Below are 21,179 nucleotides of genomic sequence, written 5' to 3'. Positions count from 1 at the left end.
AACTCATACATTATCTGTGAAGAGGTACAAGGAGCCAATGTTTCAGGCCTAGTCCCTCATCAAGACTAGAAGGGAAGGGAGAAGCCAAAACTTCTTGAAAGTGGGTTCCCCCCCATATCCCAAAGACAGCTGGTAGCTAAACTGATGGTATAGAGATTTAAGTTCCAAAGGGCAGAGGTGGCAGGAGGAGAAATGTTTTAAACCAATAGATATCTGGATCTAGATATAGGATACAAATCCAATATTATTCTTCAAATGGTACTGCATAAATACTTTACATGCAAAGGCCAGAAGAGCGAGGAGGTGACACTACCTTTGTAAGTCAGTGCAGTCTACATTGTCAGACTGTCCACCTCCTGTGTCACATTACTGACCTCTTGAGGCTGTTAATACTGAAAATGGATGAGGTGGTCAGATCCAAATGAATAAATATATTGTCTGTTATGATTCATATTCTCCTCTCTGTGCTTCCCCTATGACATCTTGCCTCTATTAATGAGGCTTTTGACTGCTTGCTGTGGGTGGTGGGAACAATAGGAAGGAGAGATGGTGGGGAAACAACACAATACACAATGGTTCATGGGGTATGGGGGAAGAGGAGGACAAGAGGACTTAAAGTGTGTGGGGATACAACTTTACAGGGTGGTACAGTGATGCAGTGGTAGAGCTGCCTCACAGCTCCGGTGACCCAAGTTCTATCCTGACCTCACGTTCCACCTACGAAGTCTGTACATTCTTCTTGTGACTGTGTAAGTTTCCTCTCACATCCCAAGAACATGCAGTTTGGTAAGTAATTATCTGCTGTAAATTGTCTGTCGAATGTAAGTCAATGGTAGAGTCTGAGTGGTGGAGAGATGGAGAGAATGGGATTAGCCATTAATTCATCCAGCATGAAAACAAACCCTTCAGTCTAACATCCATGCCATCCGAGGTGTCTTCCTGGGCTGATCTTATTTGGCTCCTGCATTTGGCCTACATCTCTCCAAACTTTTCCTATCCATGTACCCATTCAAATGTCTTTTAAACGCGGTAAATGCACCCACCCAGCACCTGATTTAGTTTATACTTAGTGAATGGAAAATCTTCCAAAAAGTAGAGGATACAGTCCAGTCCATTGCAAGTAAAGCCCTCCCCACCATTGAGCGCATCTACACAAAATGTTGTCATAGAAAAGCAGCATCTGTCATCAGGAACCCCCAACACCCAGGCTATGCTCTCTTCTCACTGCTGCCAACAGGAAGAAGGTAAAGGAGCCCCAGGTTCAAGAACAGTTAATACCCTTCAACCATCAGGCTCTCGATTCAAGGGGGATAGATAGCTTAACTCAATTTCACTTGCCCCATCATTGAATGCTCCCAGAACCTACGGACTCCCTTTCAAGATCTCTTCATCTCATGTCCTCTATATTGTTAATTAATTATTATTCTTTCTTTCTTTTAGTACAGTATTTGCACATTTTGTTGTCCTTTGCACACTGGGTGAATGCCTAAGTTGGTGCAGTCTTTCTTCGATTCTATTATTGTTATTTTATTATGCATTTGAGTATGCCCACAAGAAAATTAATCTCAGGGTTGTATATGGTGACATATGCACTTTGTTAATAAATTTACTTTGAACTTATGAAATTTGAAATGGCTAAGGATTGATACAGACTGGGCCGGCAGCAGGGACTGTTTTCCCTACTGTATAACTCCATAAAACTAATATATGAAGGTATCAACTTTACCTTAAAAGGGTGAACTGGAAAACCTGGAAGCCAAACAAGGAGGAAACCATCCATGGTTTCTGCAAGTTTTGCCAAGATCCTGAAGAAATAGCAGATTAATACCATCCACAAATCTGTAATGTGCTCAAGTCCCAGCATCTATGGGTCAAACATTACCTGGGGCCAAGGACGGCTTGAACTCGTAGGATTCCCAATGAATGCAGAGCAGCATATAATCAGCCTGGTGAGACTCATGCTGGAAATCTGCATCAAAAAGCACAGGTGGTGTATCCGTTTGGGTTAACCAGAGAAATCAGCAGTAGCAGAGCATTGCATTCACAGCGGTCATAGTATTGACTTGGCACAAAACTACTGTGCCAAGCCAGTGGCTTTTGGGACTGCCTTGTGAAGAAAGCCATGGAAATAAAATGACAGGAAAATAATTTTAATAAAGACAAAGGTCTTGCTCCAAGAAAGAACTGGAATCCAATTATAAACAAGGTGGCACAGCGGAAACTTGATTGGATGAAAACTAACCAATCAGGCAGAATGGATGATGGGGGTATAAACACCACCGAACTAGATATGCTCAGGCATCATTCCCAATGAAGATGGCAGCGTTTGTCATCGAATGTCAGCTAAAATTACTACCTGTACCTGACTGGAAGTCTAAGAGTTTATCCGTCATGTATGCCAGGAAAGCACTAGATCCTTTTCCATACATTGTTTTGTAGATGGTATTAGACAAAAATACTGTGCGTGGTTCTTCTGCATAATCAGTTGAAAGTCCAATATAATTAAAGTGGAGCCAAAAAAAAAAAAAAATGCTGTAGGAATTCAGTGGGTCAGGCAGCATCTGTGGAGGGAAATGGACGGTCAAGTCCCAAAAATCTTGGCTGTTCATTTCCATCCACAGATGCCGCCTAGCCAACTGAGTTTCTCCAGCATCCTGGGATTTTTTTGCTCCAAATACCAGCATCTGCAGTCTTACGTCTCCACAATTAAAGTGGAATATGATTTATTGGTGGTTAATTCATGACTCTGGTTATAGATGAATAGGTGGGGCAGGGCGGATGGAGGAAAAATGGGATCATTTGGACTTCTCTATCAACCTTCATGCAATGAGATTCAAGCAGAATAGCGCACCCTTGCTTCTTAAGCACAGGGGCAATTGTGAAGCGAGATACAAGAGACTGCAAGTGCTGGAATCTGGATCTGCCAGAGGAACTCAGCGGATCAAGCAGCATCTGTGGAAGGAAAGGAATTGTCAACGTTTTGGGTCAAATCCCTGCAACAGCACAGTCATGGAGGTTTTTGTTTAAACAAAGGTTTATTCACTAACAAAACACCATACAATAATCTGAGCTTCATAAACTATTTACATTTTCAAATTAAAATACGATTATTACTACCTACAAGCCCTGAGGGGTCCACCTTTTTTGGAAATCCCCCATTGTGCCCACACATACCGTGTGCTCCTTCTCCAAGGTATGTACATAGCCCTAGAAGAAGGGCAACACTTGGCTGACTACTGCTTTTTGGACTGGTGAATGGCCAGCTTGACAAGGCTCAGGAGTAAACCAACCAGGAGATGTCTCAAGTGGCTCTCTCCCCTTTGTACTGGATGAATGTAAGTCAGGAGTGTGGGGTTGCAGTGTAACCAAAAATTGAGGAACAGCCCCATCAAATATTCAAATAGAGACTGCAATGTCTCAGATTCCATGTACGCTTACTCATCCCGGTCAAGGAAAGGATAGATGGCTGAGAAGTCAGTAAACTGACTAAAAAACCTGTTGCATGGCACTGCTCTATACAACACTTTTCATCCCAGTCCACTATGTACAGGGAGAAAGACCCCTGCATAAAGAGACATCCACTGAGAACCTCTCTTATAAAGGGTTTTGACACTGATGATCAAAGGTTTAATGTAACTGGACAAGGGAACCAGGCAGGGCTGAAAAATTATCTTATGAGATGACTACCTATGATGTGAAATATATTCACCGGAGAAATTCCACAGCAATGTCCAAAAAATGGAACAGAAAAAGGCAATGAAAAAGTACAGAAAGACTAGGGGAAAACACCCATATTATCAGTTCCAAGCACAGGCTCAAAGGTTAATAAGAAAACTGAAAGGGTAGCTGATAAAGAAAGTTTAATTTCACTACGCACATTTCACAGGTCAATATCCTCTCCTCCCAATGAATCAGGGCGAGCTCATGCTAATGTCGATCAGCACCTGCCAGCTTATACTCCTCCTCCCCCCACCTTCTAGCTTCTGCTTTCTTCCTTCCCAGTCCTGATGTTGGGTCTCAGCCTAAACTATTGACTGTTTGTTCCCCTTCATAGATGCTGCCTGACCTGCTGAGCTCTTCCAGGAATTTGTGTGTGTTACTCTGGATTTTCCAGCATCTGTAGGATCTCATGTTTCTCAAATACCTCCAGCTGCTCCTGACTGTTCTGAGCTGAGGGTCCTACTTCCCAAAGTCAAAAACAGATGCATCTTGTTTCTTGCCAGATCACAACTTATAAACAAGTTTCCCCAGCTCCGGGAGTTTGGACATCACAGAGCAGCCTCAATGCTCCAGGTAAATAGACAGCACTCTCTGGAGGAAGGATGTATATTTACAATGCACCTCTTGTGCAGTCAGGGTGACTGACATGCTTCACAGTGATCCATATCCTGAAGGCAGCCACTGTTGTAACATGGGAAAACGCAAAGGCCAGTTCATGTCTAGCAAGCTCCCCCAAAGAGCAAATTGAGAGTGCCCAGATAATCGCTTTTAGGGATGTTTGTAGATAGAGGGAGAACTATGGATTCAGAAAACTGGGGGTGGGATGACTGAAGGAAGAGAAAGTTATTAACATTCACCCAATGGAATAGAACAGTACAGGCCCTTCCGCCCACAATGTTGTGCCGACCCTTAAACCCTGCCTCCCATATAACCCCCCCACCTTAAATTCCTCCATATACCTGTCCAGTGGTCACTTAAATAGCCCACCATCCAAACGATGGCACTCTACCCTCAGTCTATAGTTTGATCTGAAAATCCTGTAAAACCTAAAACCAAAAACCACCCATCACCCAATCAGTCAGAAGAGATATTGGAAGAGGTCCAGAACTGTATATCTCCCTGGGCTCTCAGACAATAAACAGGGACATTTATTTTCTATTGGATCAGAAGAAACAGGAAATTCCCATTTCTCCCCCACCCCACCCCCTGAGACTCTGGTACCACGAGCTTTCTCCCACCTTTCCAGGGAACAGCAGACTTTAGAGGTCAGAATGAACAAATCAGTCACATTCCAGAAAGAACCGTGAAAGAAAATCCAAGGACCAAAAACTCATCAGAGGAAGGTGAAATTATTTTTTTCTTAATTGCATGACATCGCGTAACTAGGAAGAGGATGGTCAGAGCTGTGGCAGTCTAGAATATGATAAGACATCACTTAATATCGAAGTACTGTCGCCACACATCAGGATGTATTTAGTAGCGATAGAGACAATACAGAAAATATTTATCGGGGGAACAAACAAACTTGCTTATAGGAGTTTTGACCAGTTTGAGTGGCATCTGTGGGGGAACAGAATTGTCAAAGCTGGAATTTGAAGACCTTTCCTCCACAGATGCTGTTTGGCCCATTGAATTCCTCCAGCAGACATCTTGTTGCTCCAGATTCCAGCACTGGTTGTCTCATGTCTCTGAGATCCATCACAAAGTTGCTTGGAATGGACAGCTTCAGTTATAGGAAAACACTAGATAGGCTGGGTTTATACTCATAGCAATGGTGAAGGGTGAAGAATGACCTTATAGAGGTTTATAATTTTATTATTATTTTATTATTATTAGGGGCATCGATAGGATAGATAGTCTTTAGTACAGGGCAGCGAAGACTATAACTAGAGGGCACAGTATTAAAGTGAGAGGGGAGAAATTTAAAAGATCTGAGGGGTAGATTTTTCCCACACAGAGGATGCTAAATATCTGACAAGAGGCCAGAACAGATGGTGGAAAGCACATGCAATTACAACAGTTAAAAGGCATTTGGACAAGTAGTCAAGCATATTGTCAGGAACAGTGCAATGGAAAAAGCTTAGCTACATCACAGGTATGTGGGTTCAGATAAAACACGAACGTAAATTGTACAAAACAGTAATAACTGTCCAAAACTAGTCCTTAGTGCAAAGAAACCACGATCAGACAAGTCCATGGTAGTGCAAGAGGCGCTCCATAGTGTTCTGTTGTTGAAGTTACGGTTTGGTTGTGCAGTTCAGTTCAAGAATCTGACGATTATAGGAAAAGAGCTGTTCCTGAAACAGGCTTCCGTACCTCTGCCCGATGGCCACAGGGTGGCCCTCTAAGTGGGAGATCTTTGATAAATAATGCCACCTTCCTGAGGCAGCAGTTCCTGTCGATGATGGGGAGGGGGGGGAAGAGTTGGATAGGAAAGGGATGTAGGACTCAGGCGGCCTGAAAGTAGATAGGAACTCTGGCATTGTCAAAATGGGCTGTTCATGTTCTGAACAATTTAATGACTAGGTTTGGCCCAATGAATCATGACGTCCTTAGCTGATGAAAACACAACAGTGGCGAAGCTCCTGCTCCATGATGGAGATGGGGAATGGGAAGTGGGAGGCTGATGGTTTTAGCGGATGCTGTCGGCTAGCCTGTTGAGAGCCTGTGAGAGGGCCATCACAGTGTCGAGGACCCGCTGTCGGTCGGCCTCCAGCAGCCGACCTCCGCACCTCTGTGCGAAGCGATCAGGGTGCCAGACCACCTGCTGCTGCCTCAGGTAGCGGCGGAAGGTGCCTGGCTGGCTCCGGTCCACCCCGTGCAGGATCACCCCCACCATGTCGTCCACCGTGCCCCGCGGTTCGGGCCAGGGGATGTCGGAATAGGCGAGCAGGCTGCCCCCCGCCCCACTGAACACCTTGGTGCAACCCTGCTCGTAGCGCTGCTTGCGGCTGCCTGCCAGCTCTTCTGCCTTTCGGGCGCCACGTTCCAGATACTGCCGGTGCTCCTCCTCCAGCCGCCGCTGTAGCCCCCCATCCTGCTCCATGTGGGGTCTCTTCCTCTGGCTTCCCTTTGCCTTGGCACGTTTCGCCGCATACTCTCTCGCCAGTCGGTCGGCCCACTTGTCATACGTCTGCGGCTCAGCATCTGGCAGGGAGTAATCCTCTTTATCAGAGAGGAAAAGACTGTTATTAAGTTTGTAGCGGACACTAACACATTGATAGTATATAATAAAATAGACTTTTGACCTCACAATCTACCTTGTTACGGCCTTGCACATTATCGTTTACCTGCACTCTGTAGCTTTTACACTTCATTCTGTTTTGTTATTCTTTTACCTTATTCCAGCTCAATGCACTGTGCAATGATTTGATCGGTACGAACTGAAGGTGGCCATCGGTATTTACAGCAGGAGCTTGATTAGCTATCTAAGTGGACCAAGAAATGGCAAGTGGGGTTTAATTTGCACAAGTGCTAGATGTTGTAATTTGGGAAGACAAATCTAGGTAGGGCTTTCACGGTGAACACCAGAACCTTAGAGAGTGTTGCAGAACAGCTGCCTCCTACCAGGATGCTCTAAGTGGACACATTATTGATCGATGGGAGGAAGCAGACGGGGTTGGTAGAAGTTTACTACTTTGGACTGGGGTCCCATGACCAGAATGGGCCCATTGTTGTTCAGCATATATGGACAATCTGAATGAGCACATACAAGGAAAGGTTAACAAGTCTGCAGTGACATTAAGGTAGGCAATGTTATTGACAGTGATGATAGTAATCAGGATTTAAAGTGGGATGATGATCAGCTGCGTAAGTGGGGTGAGGAATGGCAAGTCAGGTTTACATCAGACCAGAGCGAGGTATTGTATTTTGGGATAACAAATGAGGGTAGGACTTCCACAGTGAATAGCAGGGCCCTGGGGAGTGTTGTAGAACAGAGGGACCTAAAAGCACTGGTACATGATTCCCTGGAAGTGGTATTGCGGGCAGAGAGGGTAGTGAAAAGCTTTTGGCACTCTGGCCTTCATCACTCAGGCTGTCATATTGGTAGTTGTACAAGATGGTCCTAACACCACATTGGGAATATTGTGTTCCAGTTTGGTCATCTCGCTATTGGAAATATGCCATTAAGCTGGAAGAAATGCGAAGGACATTGCCAGAAATGGAGGGACTAAATGGAGGTTGAGCAAGTTACCTCCTTTCACATTGGAGCATCGGAGAATGAGAGGTGATTTATTTAAGGTGCATAATGTCATTAGGGACAACGTGCAGTCTTATTCCCACAGTTGAGAAATCAAGAACTAGAGGGTTATAGGTTTTAGATGAGAGGGGAGAGACTTAACAGGAATCTGAGGAGAAATATTTCATCCAGAGTATTGTCAGTATTTAGAATAAGCTGCCAGAGGATGTTGTTGTGGTAGGTGCTGTACAGTAACGAGACATTTAAAAAGTACTTGGATAGGAAAGATTTAGAGGGTTATGGGCCAAGTGGGACTAGCTTAGATGGGAATCAGGTGGCCTGAGGGGCCTGTTTCTTTGCTGTTTGCCTCTATAGTTGAGAGTGAGAGAGTCCTACAGTATTGGAACAGGCCCCCTGGCCCAACCGGTCCATGTCAAGCAACATTTCCTCTTACTCTGTCCATTCCTTCCTGGTTTTCAGGGAGGAGCTTTCCGTAGTCACACCCATTGATATGTGGTACCCCTCCAACTCCAACACTATCCTGACTTGGATATATTCCTTCACTATTGCTGAGCCTGAACCCTGGAACTCCCTCTACACCTGAACAATGCGGAAGCTCAGTCATTAGTTGCATTCCTGACTGAGATTTGGGTGGGAGAGGAATGTGTGTACACCTTAAGATACATGAGCAGAATTAGGCCCTTTGAATCATGATTGACTTACTTTTCAACCCCATTCTCCCACCTTCTGCCTGTCACCCTTAACACAAATACCAGGAGGGTGGAGCTTAGGCAAGATGGCGCTAAACGGCAATTCCTTTGCTTACATTATTGGAAACAGCTCTATTTCCATCTTTAATATCTCTATTTTTCCCTTTCAAGGTTCTTTTGAAGACCCTGACCTGGAGATACATACTGACTTTGGTCCTTCGCAGGAATGGGACCCGCTCTCAGAGTTTCATGACTGGCCGTTTTCCGACATGCCAAGGGTGTGGCCTAAGAGTTCGGCTCACCTTTGGAGGCCTGGGATCTTGGGGCTCTGGAGACGGGTGGATCAAAGGTTGGTGTCCCAACAGACCGGTGCGCTGTGGGAACCAGGAGATCTTTGGCTGTGTGCCCAGAGACCTGAGATCTTCGGGCACAGAGCTCGGAAAAAAGTGACGCAACGGACTTTTAACATCCTAAACCAGTAAGTTGTTTGTTAGGTCTCCCCTCTCGCTGTGAAACGGAGACATCTCTTTCTCTTTTACTAGGGACAGAGCATGCCTGTGGTATGTCGAATACTGGGTGAACGCGTAGTCTTTGGAGTACTGCAAGTCTGTGTCTTTGCTGTTGCTTTTGCTGTATGCTTGAGTGCTCGGTGGTGGGTGCCAATGCTTTATTTTGCCGACGGGGGGGAGGGGGAATCGTCGTTTGCTGCTGTTTATGCGCGAGAGGGGGGGAACTGGGGGGGTGGTCTTTGAGATTCTAACATTTAATTGTCGTTCATTCTTTGGGGGCACTTCTGTTTTCATGGATAGTTGCAATGAAAAAGCATTTCAGGATGTATATAGTATACATTTCTCTGACATTAAATGTACCTTTGAAACCATTGAATCAAGACGCTAATGATTCCTATTTAATTATACCCAATGACTTGGACTCCACAGCCCTCAGTGGTACAGGTGTCCCCCGCTTTTCGAACATTCTCTTTACGAAACCTCACTGTTACGAATTAATTAGTATGTTTATTTCGACTTTTTTCTTAAAGATGTGCTGGGTGCATCCCGGCTACCGCTGGACCCCTGCGTGCTTCGCGGCAATGTATTGGTTGGTGGCCCGGAGGTGGGGGCCACTGCACCATCCCAACCTGCGATGACTCAGCCTAACACACCATCATCAGTCTGCTCGGCACTGTCCCGATTCCGGTAAGTGATACTAAACTGTACAGACATTATTTCTACTTTATATCGGCTGTGTATTTTTACGCGTAATTTGGTATGATTTGGCAGCTTCATAGCTTAAAGGTTACTGGACAGGGTGTTTTTGCCAACAGCGCTTGCGTGAGATTTTCGCTATGGAGAACAGTGCCAGCAATGATTGTGGAAAAGTATTTCTACTTTATATAGGCTGTGTATTTATCATACCATTCCTGCTTTTAGTATATGTTACTGTTATTTTGGGTTTTATGTGTTATTTGGCATGATTCGGTAGGTTATTTTTGGGTCTGTGAATGCTCACAAAATTTTCCCATATAAATGGTAATTGCTTCTTCGCTTTACCGTTTCATAGGAACACTCTACCTTCGGATGGCGGGGGAAACCTGTAATAGATTCCACAGACTCACCACCCTCTGGCTGAAGAAGCTTTAAAGGGCCATCCCTTTACACTGATGCTGTGCTCTCAGATTCCAGACTCTCCTACTGATGAAAGATTAGTAGTATAATAAAGACATCCTCTTAATGCCCACTCTACCCAGGACTTCAGTATTCATTGGGTTTTAATGAGATCACTCACGCCATCCTGAACTCTGTTGCGTATGGGCCTAGGGCATCAAACCTTTGATGGGTGGAAATCCACAAATGAATCTCATTCAGGCTAACACACTCATTGCAAGTCCACCTCCACTGCGTTTCCCACTGAGGATGCCTGCCCTCTGCAGCCTGTTTCTAGGGAAATAGACCGAGACAAACTTTGACTGATGATAGAAAATCATCAACACATGTAGATAGGGTGGTAAAGGTGGCCAATGGCATTCTTGCCTTTGTTGCTCAGGATACTGAGTACAGGAATTGGGAAGTCGTGTTGAAAAATCTTGGCGAGGCCACACTTGGAGTATTGTGCGTAGTGTTTGGTTGCCCCATTACAGGACGAACGTGGAGGCTTTGGAGAGGGTGCAGAAGAGATTTGCAACACCACTTCATGGATTCACAAACATAAGAATATCTGCAGATGCTGGAGATCCAATGCAACACATGTAAAATGCTGGAGAAAACCAGGTCATGCAGCATCTAGGAAAACAGCAAACCCTGTCCTGATGAAGGGTCTCGGCCCGAAACCTCAACTGTTTGCTCTTTTCCATAGACCTGCTGAGTTCCGACAGCATCTTGTGTGTCTGTTACTTCATGAATGAGCTAGTATTACCTTGTAATGAGAGGCTGGACAAACTTGTATTGTTTTTCCCTGGGGAATCAGAGGCTGACAAGAGGTTTATAAAATTATGAATGACATTGATAGGGTGGAGATAGGCTTTTCCCCCAGGGTTGGTAATACTAGAAGATATTGTTTAACAGTAAGGGAGGGAAAGCTTAAGGAAGATGTGTAAGGCAATTTATTTTTAAAAAACAGAGAGTGGTCGTTACCTGGAATGCACTGCCAGGGATGACGTGGAATTAGGCACGATACTGGCATTTAAGAGACATTTAGACAGGCATGTGAACAGGGTGGATGAGAAGCAAACTTATCACGTGTAGCTTTACTTTAATTTGTCATCATAGGCGGCATAGATATCATAGGCCAAAGTGCCTGTTCCTGCGCTGCACCACGCAACTTGGCAAAAAATGCTGACACTCACTGGCGTTCCTGTGTAGGATGACTGTAAGGGAATGTGAAGGACACATGGAAACTCAGTGCAGCCAAGACAAAGGCTCTGTAGTGGAAGGACTACAGTCACTCAGGGTTTGGGTCCTTTACAGCAGCCTCCCACATGATTCATAGGTTCATTGCTCAAACAGAAAATTGGCGTGGCATTGATTCACTCTAAAAGAATGGTAGCAACAAATGCAAGGGGCAGCATGACTCAATAACAATCCCTGAAAGCATTATGAGTGAGAAACAAATTGCTGGAGGAACTCAACAGGTTGAGCAGCATTTCAGGAGGACAAGAAATAATCAACATTTTTGGGACTGACGAATTTCAACGCCCATTGTAAGTTGCTTCAAGTAGGTAGGTAGGTGGTGGAACCTGTGGGGAGATGATGGGAACGTGTCTACAAAAGTTTGCAAGGAATGGTATGAGGAAAACTCTATTTACCATATCTGGGCCTCACAATTTTCTGAAGCCCCTTATCAGAGGTGAATAAAAAGATAAACTATGAGTAAAATATATTATTGAAACCAAAAACTTTGTCTGCGCCCATCCATTCCAATGGCCATAAGGTATCAACAAGCTCCAGTTTAGAATTAAGGTCAGTAACCAATTTCCCCCGGGATCAATAAATTATGACTATGACTAAACAATTTGCAGTCAATATGCAACCAGGGAACACTGTGTTTGTTTCTGGTTGACTTATTAAGCAAGGGATCTGGAAACTTTATAGAGGGTGCAAAGGATATTCACCAGGATGCTGCCTGGATTAGAGAGCAAGTCTCCTGAGGAGCAGAATTACACCATTCGGGCCATTAAGTCTGCTCCTGGGATCAGGGACAGGTAACTGCTCTCAATCCAGTCTTCGACCACTGGGTCAGATTGATAATTATTTTAAATGTAATTCTGTATTTAAATGTGACTCATTACAATGACACACAATGTCAGCTGGCATGGTGTGTGCTGAAACTTTGTGTCACCCTTCATGCAATTACAGAATAAAGAGGAAGAATTAGCCATTGAGTAATACATCATGGAAACAGGCCCTTCAACTTAACTCATCTATGCCGTGTTGCCCAGTGAGTCATCTGCCCTTTGTACCTGATCCTTGTTCAAAAAACATCATGGGGTTTCATCTTCTACATCAGAGCTATTTTCCTGCACTATCCACATATCCCTTCATGGCTCGAAATCCATTGGTTTCCATGTTGACTGAATACAAAGAATGAGCTGCCACAACTCTTCAAGTGCTAGACTGTATCCTGAATGACGAGATTGCTTGTGGCAACAGTTAGGACAGTAGCTGGCGGACAAGGCCTCCAATTCTACCCTCCACGATCTGAGATGAAGAAGTACTTTCCCCTAAATGATCCAAGGGTTCTCCCCTTCTCACCTGACAGCAAATTCCCCTTTCCCACAGGGCTGGAAACAAGGAAGAAATGCAAGACAGAGTCATGGAGGCAAACACAAGAGAGCACAAGTTATGAGCTATGATTCCCTGCCACCAGCAACATAAGGCAGGCTTGATGGACTAGCCTGTTTGATACCAGTCACATTCAACTGCTGGTAAATAGCAAGGTGGGGGACTTTCTGATGATGGGTAAGCCCCCTCGGTATTCTGGAAATGACTGCCTTGAACGCTTTCCTTTTGTGTATTGACACAGATTTCTCCTCAGCTTCTGCAGGTCCCTGAATTTTGAGGATACATTTTAAAAAGTTTGTAGAATTACCACCCTGACTAGGGGTTATGTTTGGACTTTCTGGGGAAAGTGTGAGTGTGCAATGGAACCGAATCATGCTTACAGTAAATTTCAAGGTTCTATCATGTCCGCACTTTGAACAGAGTAGCAGCTGGTCGAGCTGTTGCCTCACAGCTTCAGAGACCCAGCTCCAATCCCTGATGCTGACACTGACCCTCGTGGAGTTTGCACTTCCTCCTCGTAACTGTGTGTGTTTCCACTGGGGTCTCTGGCTTCCTCCCACACCCCGAGAATGTGTGGGTTGTTCACTGTAAAATTGTCGCTTGTTGAACCAGAGAACCCATAGCACAATACAGGCCATTCGGCCCACAAAGCTGTGCTGAACATGTCCTTACCTTAGATATTACCTCGGCTTGCCCGTAGCCCTCTATTTTTCTGAGCTCCATGTACCTGTCCAGGAGTCTCTTGAAAGACCCTATCATATCCGCCTCCACCACCGTTGCCGGCAGCCCATTCCATGCACTCACCACTCTCTGTGTAAAAAACTTAGCCCTGACATCTCATCTGTACCTACTTCCAAGCACCTTAAAACTGTGCCCTCTCGTGTAAGCCATTTCAGCCCTGGGGAAAAAGCCTCTGACTATCCACACGATCAACGCCTCTCATTATCTTATACACCTCTATCAGGTCACCTCTCATCCTCTGTCGCCCCAAGGAGAAAAGGCCGAGTTCACTCAACCTATTCTCATAAAGGTTGCTCCCCAATCCAGGCAACAATGTGTTGAGGAGAGGTGAATCTGGGGAAACGGATAGGCATGTGTGGACAATATGTCACAGGGAAAATAAAGTGATGAATGCTACTGCCAGCACAGACTTGATGGGCCTAAAGTACCTCTTCTTACAGAAAAAAAATGTAGAATTTGAGAGGATCAATAGGGTAGACTGCAGGAGATTTAATGAGAATCTCAAGGGGACCTTTGTCACCCAAACAGCTGCACGTACCGGGAATACAAAATGGTGTGCAAGTAGAGTTGCTGACACCACTTATCAAGTGTCCAGAGCTGGGGTTCCCGACCTTTCTTATGCCATGGACCTCTATCATTAAAGCAAGGGGTCTGTGGACTGCAGGTTGGGGACCCATGGTAGAGAAAATACTTGAATCATTTAAACATGAATGACTATAGGCAATGTGCTGGGAGATTTGATTAATATATCACCTCAGGTTTTCTCTCTTCTGATTGTTCACCCCTCTCTTTTTGCACAATTAATTTAATTTAATTTTCCTCTTTTTCTTGTTATTGTAACTTATGGATTTTATTGTTATGTATTACTGCTGCAAAACAACAAATTTCACGACATACGCCAGAGATATTAAATCTGGCCAGTGTGGGTATGGTGGGACAAATGGCCAGTTTCTATGCAGTATGATGTGACGACTATGACTTTCACCAGTCCTGATGAAGAGTCTTGGCCCAAAGCATTAACTGTATACTCTTTTCCATAGACGCTGCCCAGCCTGCTTAGTTCCTCCAGTATTTTGTGTGTGTGTGTTACTGTAAGTGTGTTGCACCCAGTGTATTCCTTCCCCTCCTCTACTGCTGACCCAGGGTCCTACTGAGATCTGATACCATTCTCCTTAGAGCAGAGAAGGGTTTATGTTGGGTAGAGCAAATGGTAAATTACAGAAGAATACATAACCAGCAGATAGGGACATAGGTTGTTCACAAAAAGTTCAAGAGTGAAAGGTGGAACTGAATATAACAAGGAGTGTGTGAACTGAGCAACACAGACAGATAGTTAAACACAGGAAGAAGAAAAGGTGACAGTGATAGGGTGGGAAGAGGTTTGCATGAAATAAAATCACTAGCATATACTGGGCGAGCCTAATTGTCTGATATTGTGCTACAAATACTGTACATTTGCACAGCTTTAAGGTGTGCTAGCTGCCTGGAACAGGCTGCCAAGGGTGGCGATGGAAGCAGATACAATGAAATCATTAAAAGGCCTGGATAGAGTGGATGTAGACAACAAATTTCCAATAGTGGAGAATCTAAGACCAGAGGGCACAGCCTCAGAATAGAAGGCCATCCTTTTCAAACAAAGTTGAGAGGGAATTTCTTTAGTCTTAAGGTGGTGAATTGGTGGAATTCAATGCCACAGATGGGTGTGAAGGCCAAGTTACTGGGTATAATTAAAGCAGTGGTTGCAAGGTTTTTGATTAGTAAGGGTGTCAAAGGTTATGGAGAGAAGGCAGGAGAATGGGGTGAAAAGGAAAAAATAAATCAGCCATGATGTAATGGCTGAGCAGACTTGATGGGCCAAATAGCCTAATTCTTCTCCAATGTCTTATGGCATTCAAGAGGCTCTTAGATAGGCACGTGAATTTGCAGGGAATGGAGGAATATGGACTATGTGCAGATAGAAGGGATTAGTTTAAGTTGACATTATCAGCTGCACTGTTCTATGTTCTGTTTGGCGGGTGGTGGAAACTGATGGTACATTCCTCCAGACCACACTCCATGGGCTCAATCTAACATACTCCATTGTTCCATAGTCATTACCACAAACAATCTGCTCTCACCTTCGTAACGACCGCAGTTCTGGTAGAATTCATCCTCACATTCACCAAACAGCTTGCAATACCACTCCCTGTCAGCAATGTTCTTCTGTGGGTCATACGCCTGCTCTTCCGCTTGCACTGGATTGTCACTTGCCTCAACTACTTTTGTTCCAGGGTCCTGCTGAGAGGTTTGGAAAGTAGAAGTTTAGAAAGTAGAACTGTTGGGTGCAATAAGATTTGCTCCTTCAACAAACATTGATTATTTGTTAATTCATATTGGAAAACTACAAGCAACAGCCTTACTTTTGCAGAGCAAACTAAGAGGTGCCACTGCCAGTTTTGTAGAATGGGCTCCTCCTGGTCTCATTGTATGGTCTGCTGTTAGATGTTTTACACAGAATAAATATTGGATAAGACACAAAGGAACAGTAATTTACTTTCTTTACAGTTCTACTAATGTCACCATTTTCTTCACAGACACATCCCTCCCCACAATCTACAGCAGGCGCTGTCTCCAGAAGGCAACATCCATCATCACAGATCCCCACCAACCAGACCACTTTATCTTCTCACAGCTACCATTGGAAGCCTGAGGTCACACTCCACAAGGCATAAGAACAACGACACCCCTTCAACCATTCGGTTGTTGAACCACCGGACACAAACCTAATCACTACAGTCTGACAATACTCAGACCACTTTGTACTTTATAATTTACACAGTACTGTGCAAAACTCATAGGCAAATATACAGTGGCATGCAAAAGTTTGGGCACCCCTGGTCAAAATTTCTGTTACTGTGAATAGCTAAGTAAAAGATGACCTGATTTCCAAAAGGCATAAAGTTAAAGATAACATATTTCTTTAATGTTTTAAGCAACATTACTTTTTTATTTCCATCTTTTACAGTTTCAAAATAACAAAAAAAGGAAAAGGGCCCAAAGCAAAAGTTTGGGCACCCTGCAAGGCAGTACTTAGTAACACTCCCTTCGGCAAGTATCACAGCTTGTAAATGCTTTTTGTAGCCACTTAAGAGTCTTTCAATTCTTGTTTGGGGGATTTTCGCCCATTCTTCCTTGCAAAAGGCTTCTAGTTCTGTGAGATTCTTGGGCCATCTTGCATGCACTGCTCTTTTGAGGTCTATCCACAGATGGTGACTGTGAGGACCATGTCAAAACCTTCAGCTTGCGCCTCGAGGTAGTCCATTGTGGATTTTGAGGTGTATTTAGGATCATTATCCTGTTGTAGAAGCCATCCTCTTTTCACCTTTGGCTTTTTTACAGAATGTATGGTGTTTGCATCCGGAATTTGCTGGTATTTAATTGAATTCATTCTTCCCTCTACCAGTGAAATATTCCCCGTGCCACTGGCTGCAACACAAGCCCAAAGCATGATCGATCCACCCCCGTACTTAATAGTTGGAGAGTTGTTCTTTTCATGAAATTCTGCACCCTTTTTTCTTCAAACATGCCTTTGCTCATTGCAGCCAAAAAGTTCTATTTTAACTTCATCAGTCCACAGGACTTGTTTCCAAAATGCATCAGGCTTGTTTAGATTTTAACTGATGAAGTTAAAAAGCATTTACAAGCTGTGATAATTGCAAAAGGGGGTATTACTAAGTACTGCCATGCAGGGTGCCCAAACTTTTGTTTCAGGTCCTTCTCCTTTTTTGTTATTTTGAAACTGTAAAAGATGGAAATAAAAAAGTTTTCTTGCTTAAAATATTAAAGAAACGTGTCATCTTTAACTTTATGCCTTTTGGAAATCAGGTCATCTTTTACTCGCTTAGCTATTCACAGAAATTTTGACCGGGGTGCCCAAACTTTTGCATGCCACTGTATATAGCTTGGGAGTCTAAGACCTTTACTGAAGCAATTTTATGTATTGCACTGTACCGTTGCCACAAAAAAAACCCAACAAATTTCATGACATGCGAATAATTCTTATATGGATCTCCTTTGTGGACTGAGAGTGGGAAGGGGACAGGGAGAATGAGAAGAGAGAGGGGAGGCAGTGGGAAGCACCAGAGGGACATTCTGTAATGATCAATGCACCAGTTGTTTGGAATCAATTGACCTTGCCTGGTATCTCAGGGCTGGGTGTATCTACACTGTGCCATCCCCCCTGCCCCGGCCACTCCTTCTCTACCAGCTGTCCCTCACCCCTCCCACAGTACTCTACCCTCACCATTCCCACCAGATTTACAAATACAAAACTGTGCAGAAGTCATGGTTGATCCTTTCTCCCCCTCCTCAACCCAATTCCTCATTCTCCTCATAACCTTTGATGCTATGTCCAATCAAGAACATACCAATCCCTGCCTTAAATACACCCAACGACTTGGCCGCCACAGCTGCCTGTGGTAACAAATTCACCACACTCTGGCTAAAGAAATTTCTCTGCAACTCTGTCTTAAATGGATACCCCTCTATCCTTAATTTATGCCCTGTTGTCCTGGACTCTCCCACCATGGAAAATTCCTTTCCACATCTACCCTGTCTAGGCAACATTCAAAAGGTATTAATGAGATACTCACTCAACCTTCTAAATTCCAGCGAGTATAGATCCAGAGCCTTCAAATATTCCTTGTATGATAACCCTTTCATTCTGGGAATCATCCATGTGAACCGCCTTTGGATCCTCTTCAATGCTAGCACATCAGTTCTTTGATGAGGAGCTCAAAACTGTTCACAATGCTCAAGGTGAGGCCTTGCCAGTGCCTTATAAAGCCTCAGCATCACCTTCCTGCTCTTGCATTCTGGACCTCTTGAAATGAATGCTAACATTGCATTTGCCTTCCTCACCAACAACTCTACCTGCAAGTGAACCTTTACGATATTTTGCATAAAACACAGAAACATAGAAAACCTGCAGCACAATATAGGCCCTTCGGCCCACAAAGTTGTGTCATCATGTCCCCACCTTAGAAATTACTAGGCTTATGTACAGCCCTCTATTTTTCTAAGCTCCATGTACCTATCCAAAAGTCTCTTAAAAGACCCTATCGTATCTGCCTCCACCACCTTTGCCGGCAGCCCATTCCACGCACTCACCACTCTCTGAGTAAAAAACTTACCCCTGACATCTCTGTACCTACTCCCCAGCACCTTAAACCTGTGTCCTCTTGTGGTAACCATTTCAGCGCTGGAAAAAGCCTCTCACTATCCACACGATCAATGCCTCTCATCATCTTATACACCTCTATCTGGTCACGTCTCGCCTTCCATCGCTCCAAGGAGAAAAGGCCGGGTTCACTCAACCTGTTTTCATAAGGCATGCTCCCCAATCCAGGCGACATCCTTGTAAATCTCCTCTGCATCCTTTCTATGGCGACCAGAACTGATCACAGTACTCCAAGTGGGGTCTGACCAGAGTCCAATATAGCTGCAACATTACCTCTCGACTCTTAGACTCAATCCCACGATTGATGAAGGCCACTGCACTGTATGCCTTCTTAACCACAGAGTCAACCTGCACAGCTGCTTAGAGCATCCTATGGACTCAGACCCCAAGATCCCTCTGATCCTCCACACTGCCAAGAGTCTTACCATTAATACTATATTCTGCCATCATATTTGACCTACCAAAATGAACCACTTCACACTTACCTGGGTTGAACTCCATCTGCCACTTCTCAGCCCAGCTTTGCAACCTATCAATGTCCCACTGGAAACTCTGACAGCCCTCCACACTAGCCACAACACCTCCAACCTTTGTGTCATCAGCAAACTTACTAACCCATCCCTCCACTTCCTCATCCAGGTCATTTATAAAAATCATGAAGAGCAAGGGTCCAGAACAGATCCCTGAGGCACACCACTGGTCATTGACCTCCATACAGAATATGACCCGTCTACACCACTCTTTGCCTTCTGTGGGAAAGCCAGTTCTGGATCAATAAAGCAATGTCCCCTTGGATCACATGCCTCTTTACTTTCTCAATAAGCCTTGCATGGGGTACCTTATCAAATGTCTTACTGAAATCTATATACACTACATCTACTGCTCTTCCTTCATCAATGTGTTTAGTCACATCCTCAAAAAATTCAATCAGGCTCATAAGGCACGACCTGTCCTTGACAAAGCCATGCTGACTATTCCTAATCATATTATACCTCTCAGGATCTTCTCCATCAACTTACCAACCACTGAAGTAAGACTCACTGGTCTATAATTTCCTGGGCTATCTCTACTCCCTTTCTTGAATAAGGGAAAACATCTGCAACCCTTCAATCCTCTGGAAACTCTCCCGAACCCATTGATAATTCAAAGATTACTGCCTGAGGCTCAGTAATCTCCTCCCTCGCCTCCTACAGTAGCCTGGGGTATATCTCATCCGGTCCCAGCAACTTATCCAACTTGATGCTTTCCAAAAGCTCCATCACATCCACTTTCTTAATATCTACATGCTCAAGCTTTTCAGTCCGCTGCAAGCCATTACTATAATCACCAAGATCCTTTTCCATAGTGAATACTGAAGTAAAGTATTTGTTAAGTACCTCTGCTATTTCCTTTGGTTCTATACACACTTTCCCACTGTCACACTTGATTGGTCCTATTCTTTCACCTCTTATCCTCTCACTCTTCACATACTTGTAGAATGCCTTGCGGTTTTCCTTAATCCTGTCCGCCAAGGCCTTCTCATGGCCCCTTCTGGCTCTGCTAATTTCCTTCTTAAGCTCCTTCCTGTTAGCCATATAATCTTCTAGATCTCTAACATTACCTAGCTCTCTGAATCTTTTGTAAGTTTTTCTTTTCTTCTTGACTAGATTTATTACAGCCTTTGTACACCACGGTTCCTGTACCCTACCATAACTTCCCCGTCTCATTGGAATGTACCTATGAAGAACTCAACAAAAATATCCCCTGAACATTTGCCACATTTCTTCCGTACTTTTCCCTGAGAACATCTGTTCCCAATTTCAGCTTCCAATTTCCAGTCTGATAGCCTCATAATTCCCCTTACTCCAATTAAACACTTTTCTAACTTGTCTGTTCTTATCTCTCTCCAATGCTGTTGTAAAGGGTATAGAATTATGATCACTATCACCAAAATGCTCTCCCACTGAGAGATCTGACACCTGTCCAGGTTCATTTCCCAACACTAAATGAAGTACAGTCTTTCCTCTTCTAGGCTTATCTACTCATTGTGTCAAGAAACCTTCCTGAACACACCTGACAAACTCCATCCCATCTAAACCCCTTGCTCTAGGGAGATGCCAATCAATATTTGGGAAATTAAAATCTCCCATCACAACAACTCTGTTATTATTACACCTTTCCAGGATCTGTTTCCCTATCTGCTCCGCGATATCCCTGTTACTATTGAGCGGCCTATAAAAAACACCCAGTAACGTTATTGACCCCTTCCTGTTCCTCACTTCCACCCACAGAGACTCAGTAGAGAATCCCTCCATGACGTCCACTTTTTTTGCAGCCGTGACTGCTAAAGGACT

General features: G+C 44.2%; 1 protein-coding gene across 3 annotated transcripts in view; it reads right to left on the bottom strand.

Annotated features, from left to right (window-relative positions):
- Positions 1 to 2,150: 2,150 nt before the first annotated feature.
- The window catches only part of nfkbil1 (nuclear factor of kappa light polypeptide gene enhancer in B-cells inhibitor-like 1), a 41,596-nt gene continuing 22,567 nt past the window's right edge, over positions 2,151 to 21,179 (bottom strand). For 2 of the 3 annotated variants that reach the window (XM_072259239.1, XM_072259238.1), the window contains 2 exons: positions 15,746 to 15,905; positions 2,151 to 6,885 (listed from right to left, as the gene is read on the bottom strand). In XM_072259239.1, coding sequence (XP_072115340.1) covers positions 6,353 to 6,885; positions 15,746 to 15,905 — 693 coding nt within the window. In that variant the 3' untranslated portion in view covers positions 2,151 to 6,352. The remainder of the gene's footprint in view (positions 6,886 to 15,745; positions 15,906 to 21,179) is intronic. The other variant, XM_072259240.1, reaches the window with a different exon arrangement.

This window comes from Mobula birostris, chromosome 5, assembly GCF_030028105.1.
Source record: "Mobula birostris isolate sMobBir1 chromosome 5, sMobBir1.hap1, whole genome shotgun sequence".
NCBI lineage: Eukaryota > Metazoa > Chordata > Chondrichthyes > Myliobatiformes > Myliobatidae > Mobula > Mobula birostris.
Note: the sequence above shows the minus strand (reverse complement) of the source record. Positions and strands in the feature narration are given on the sequence as shown.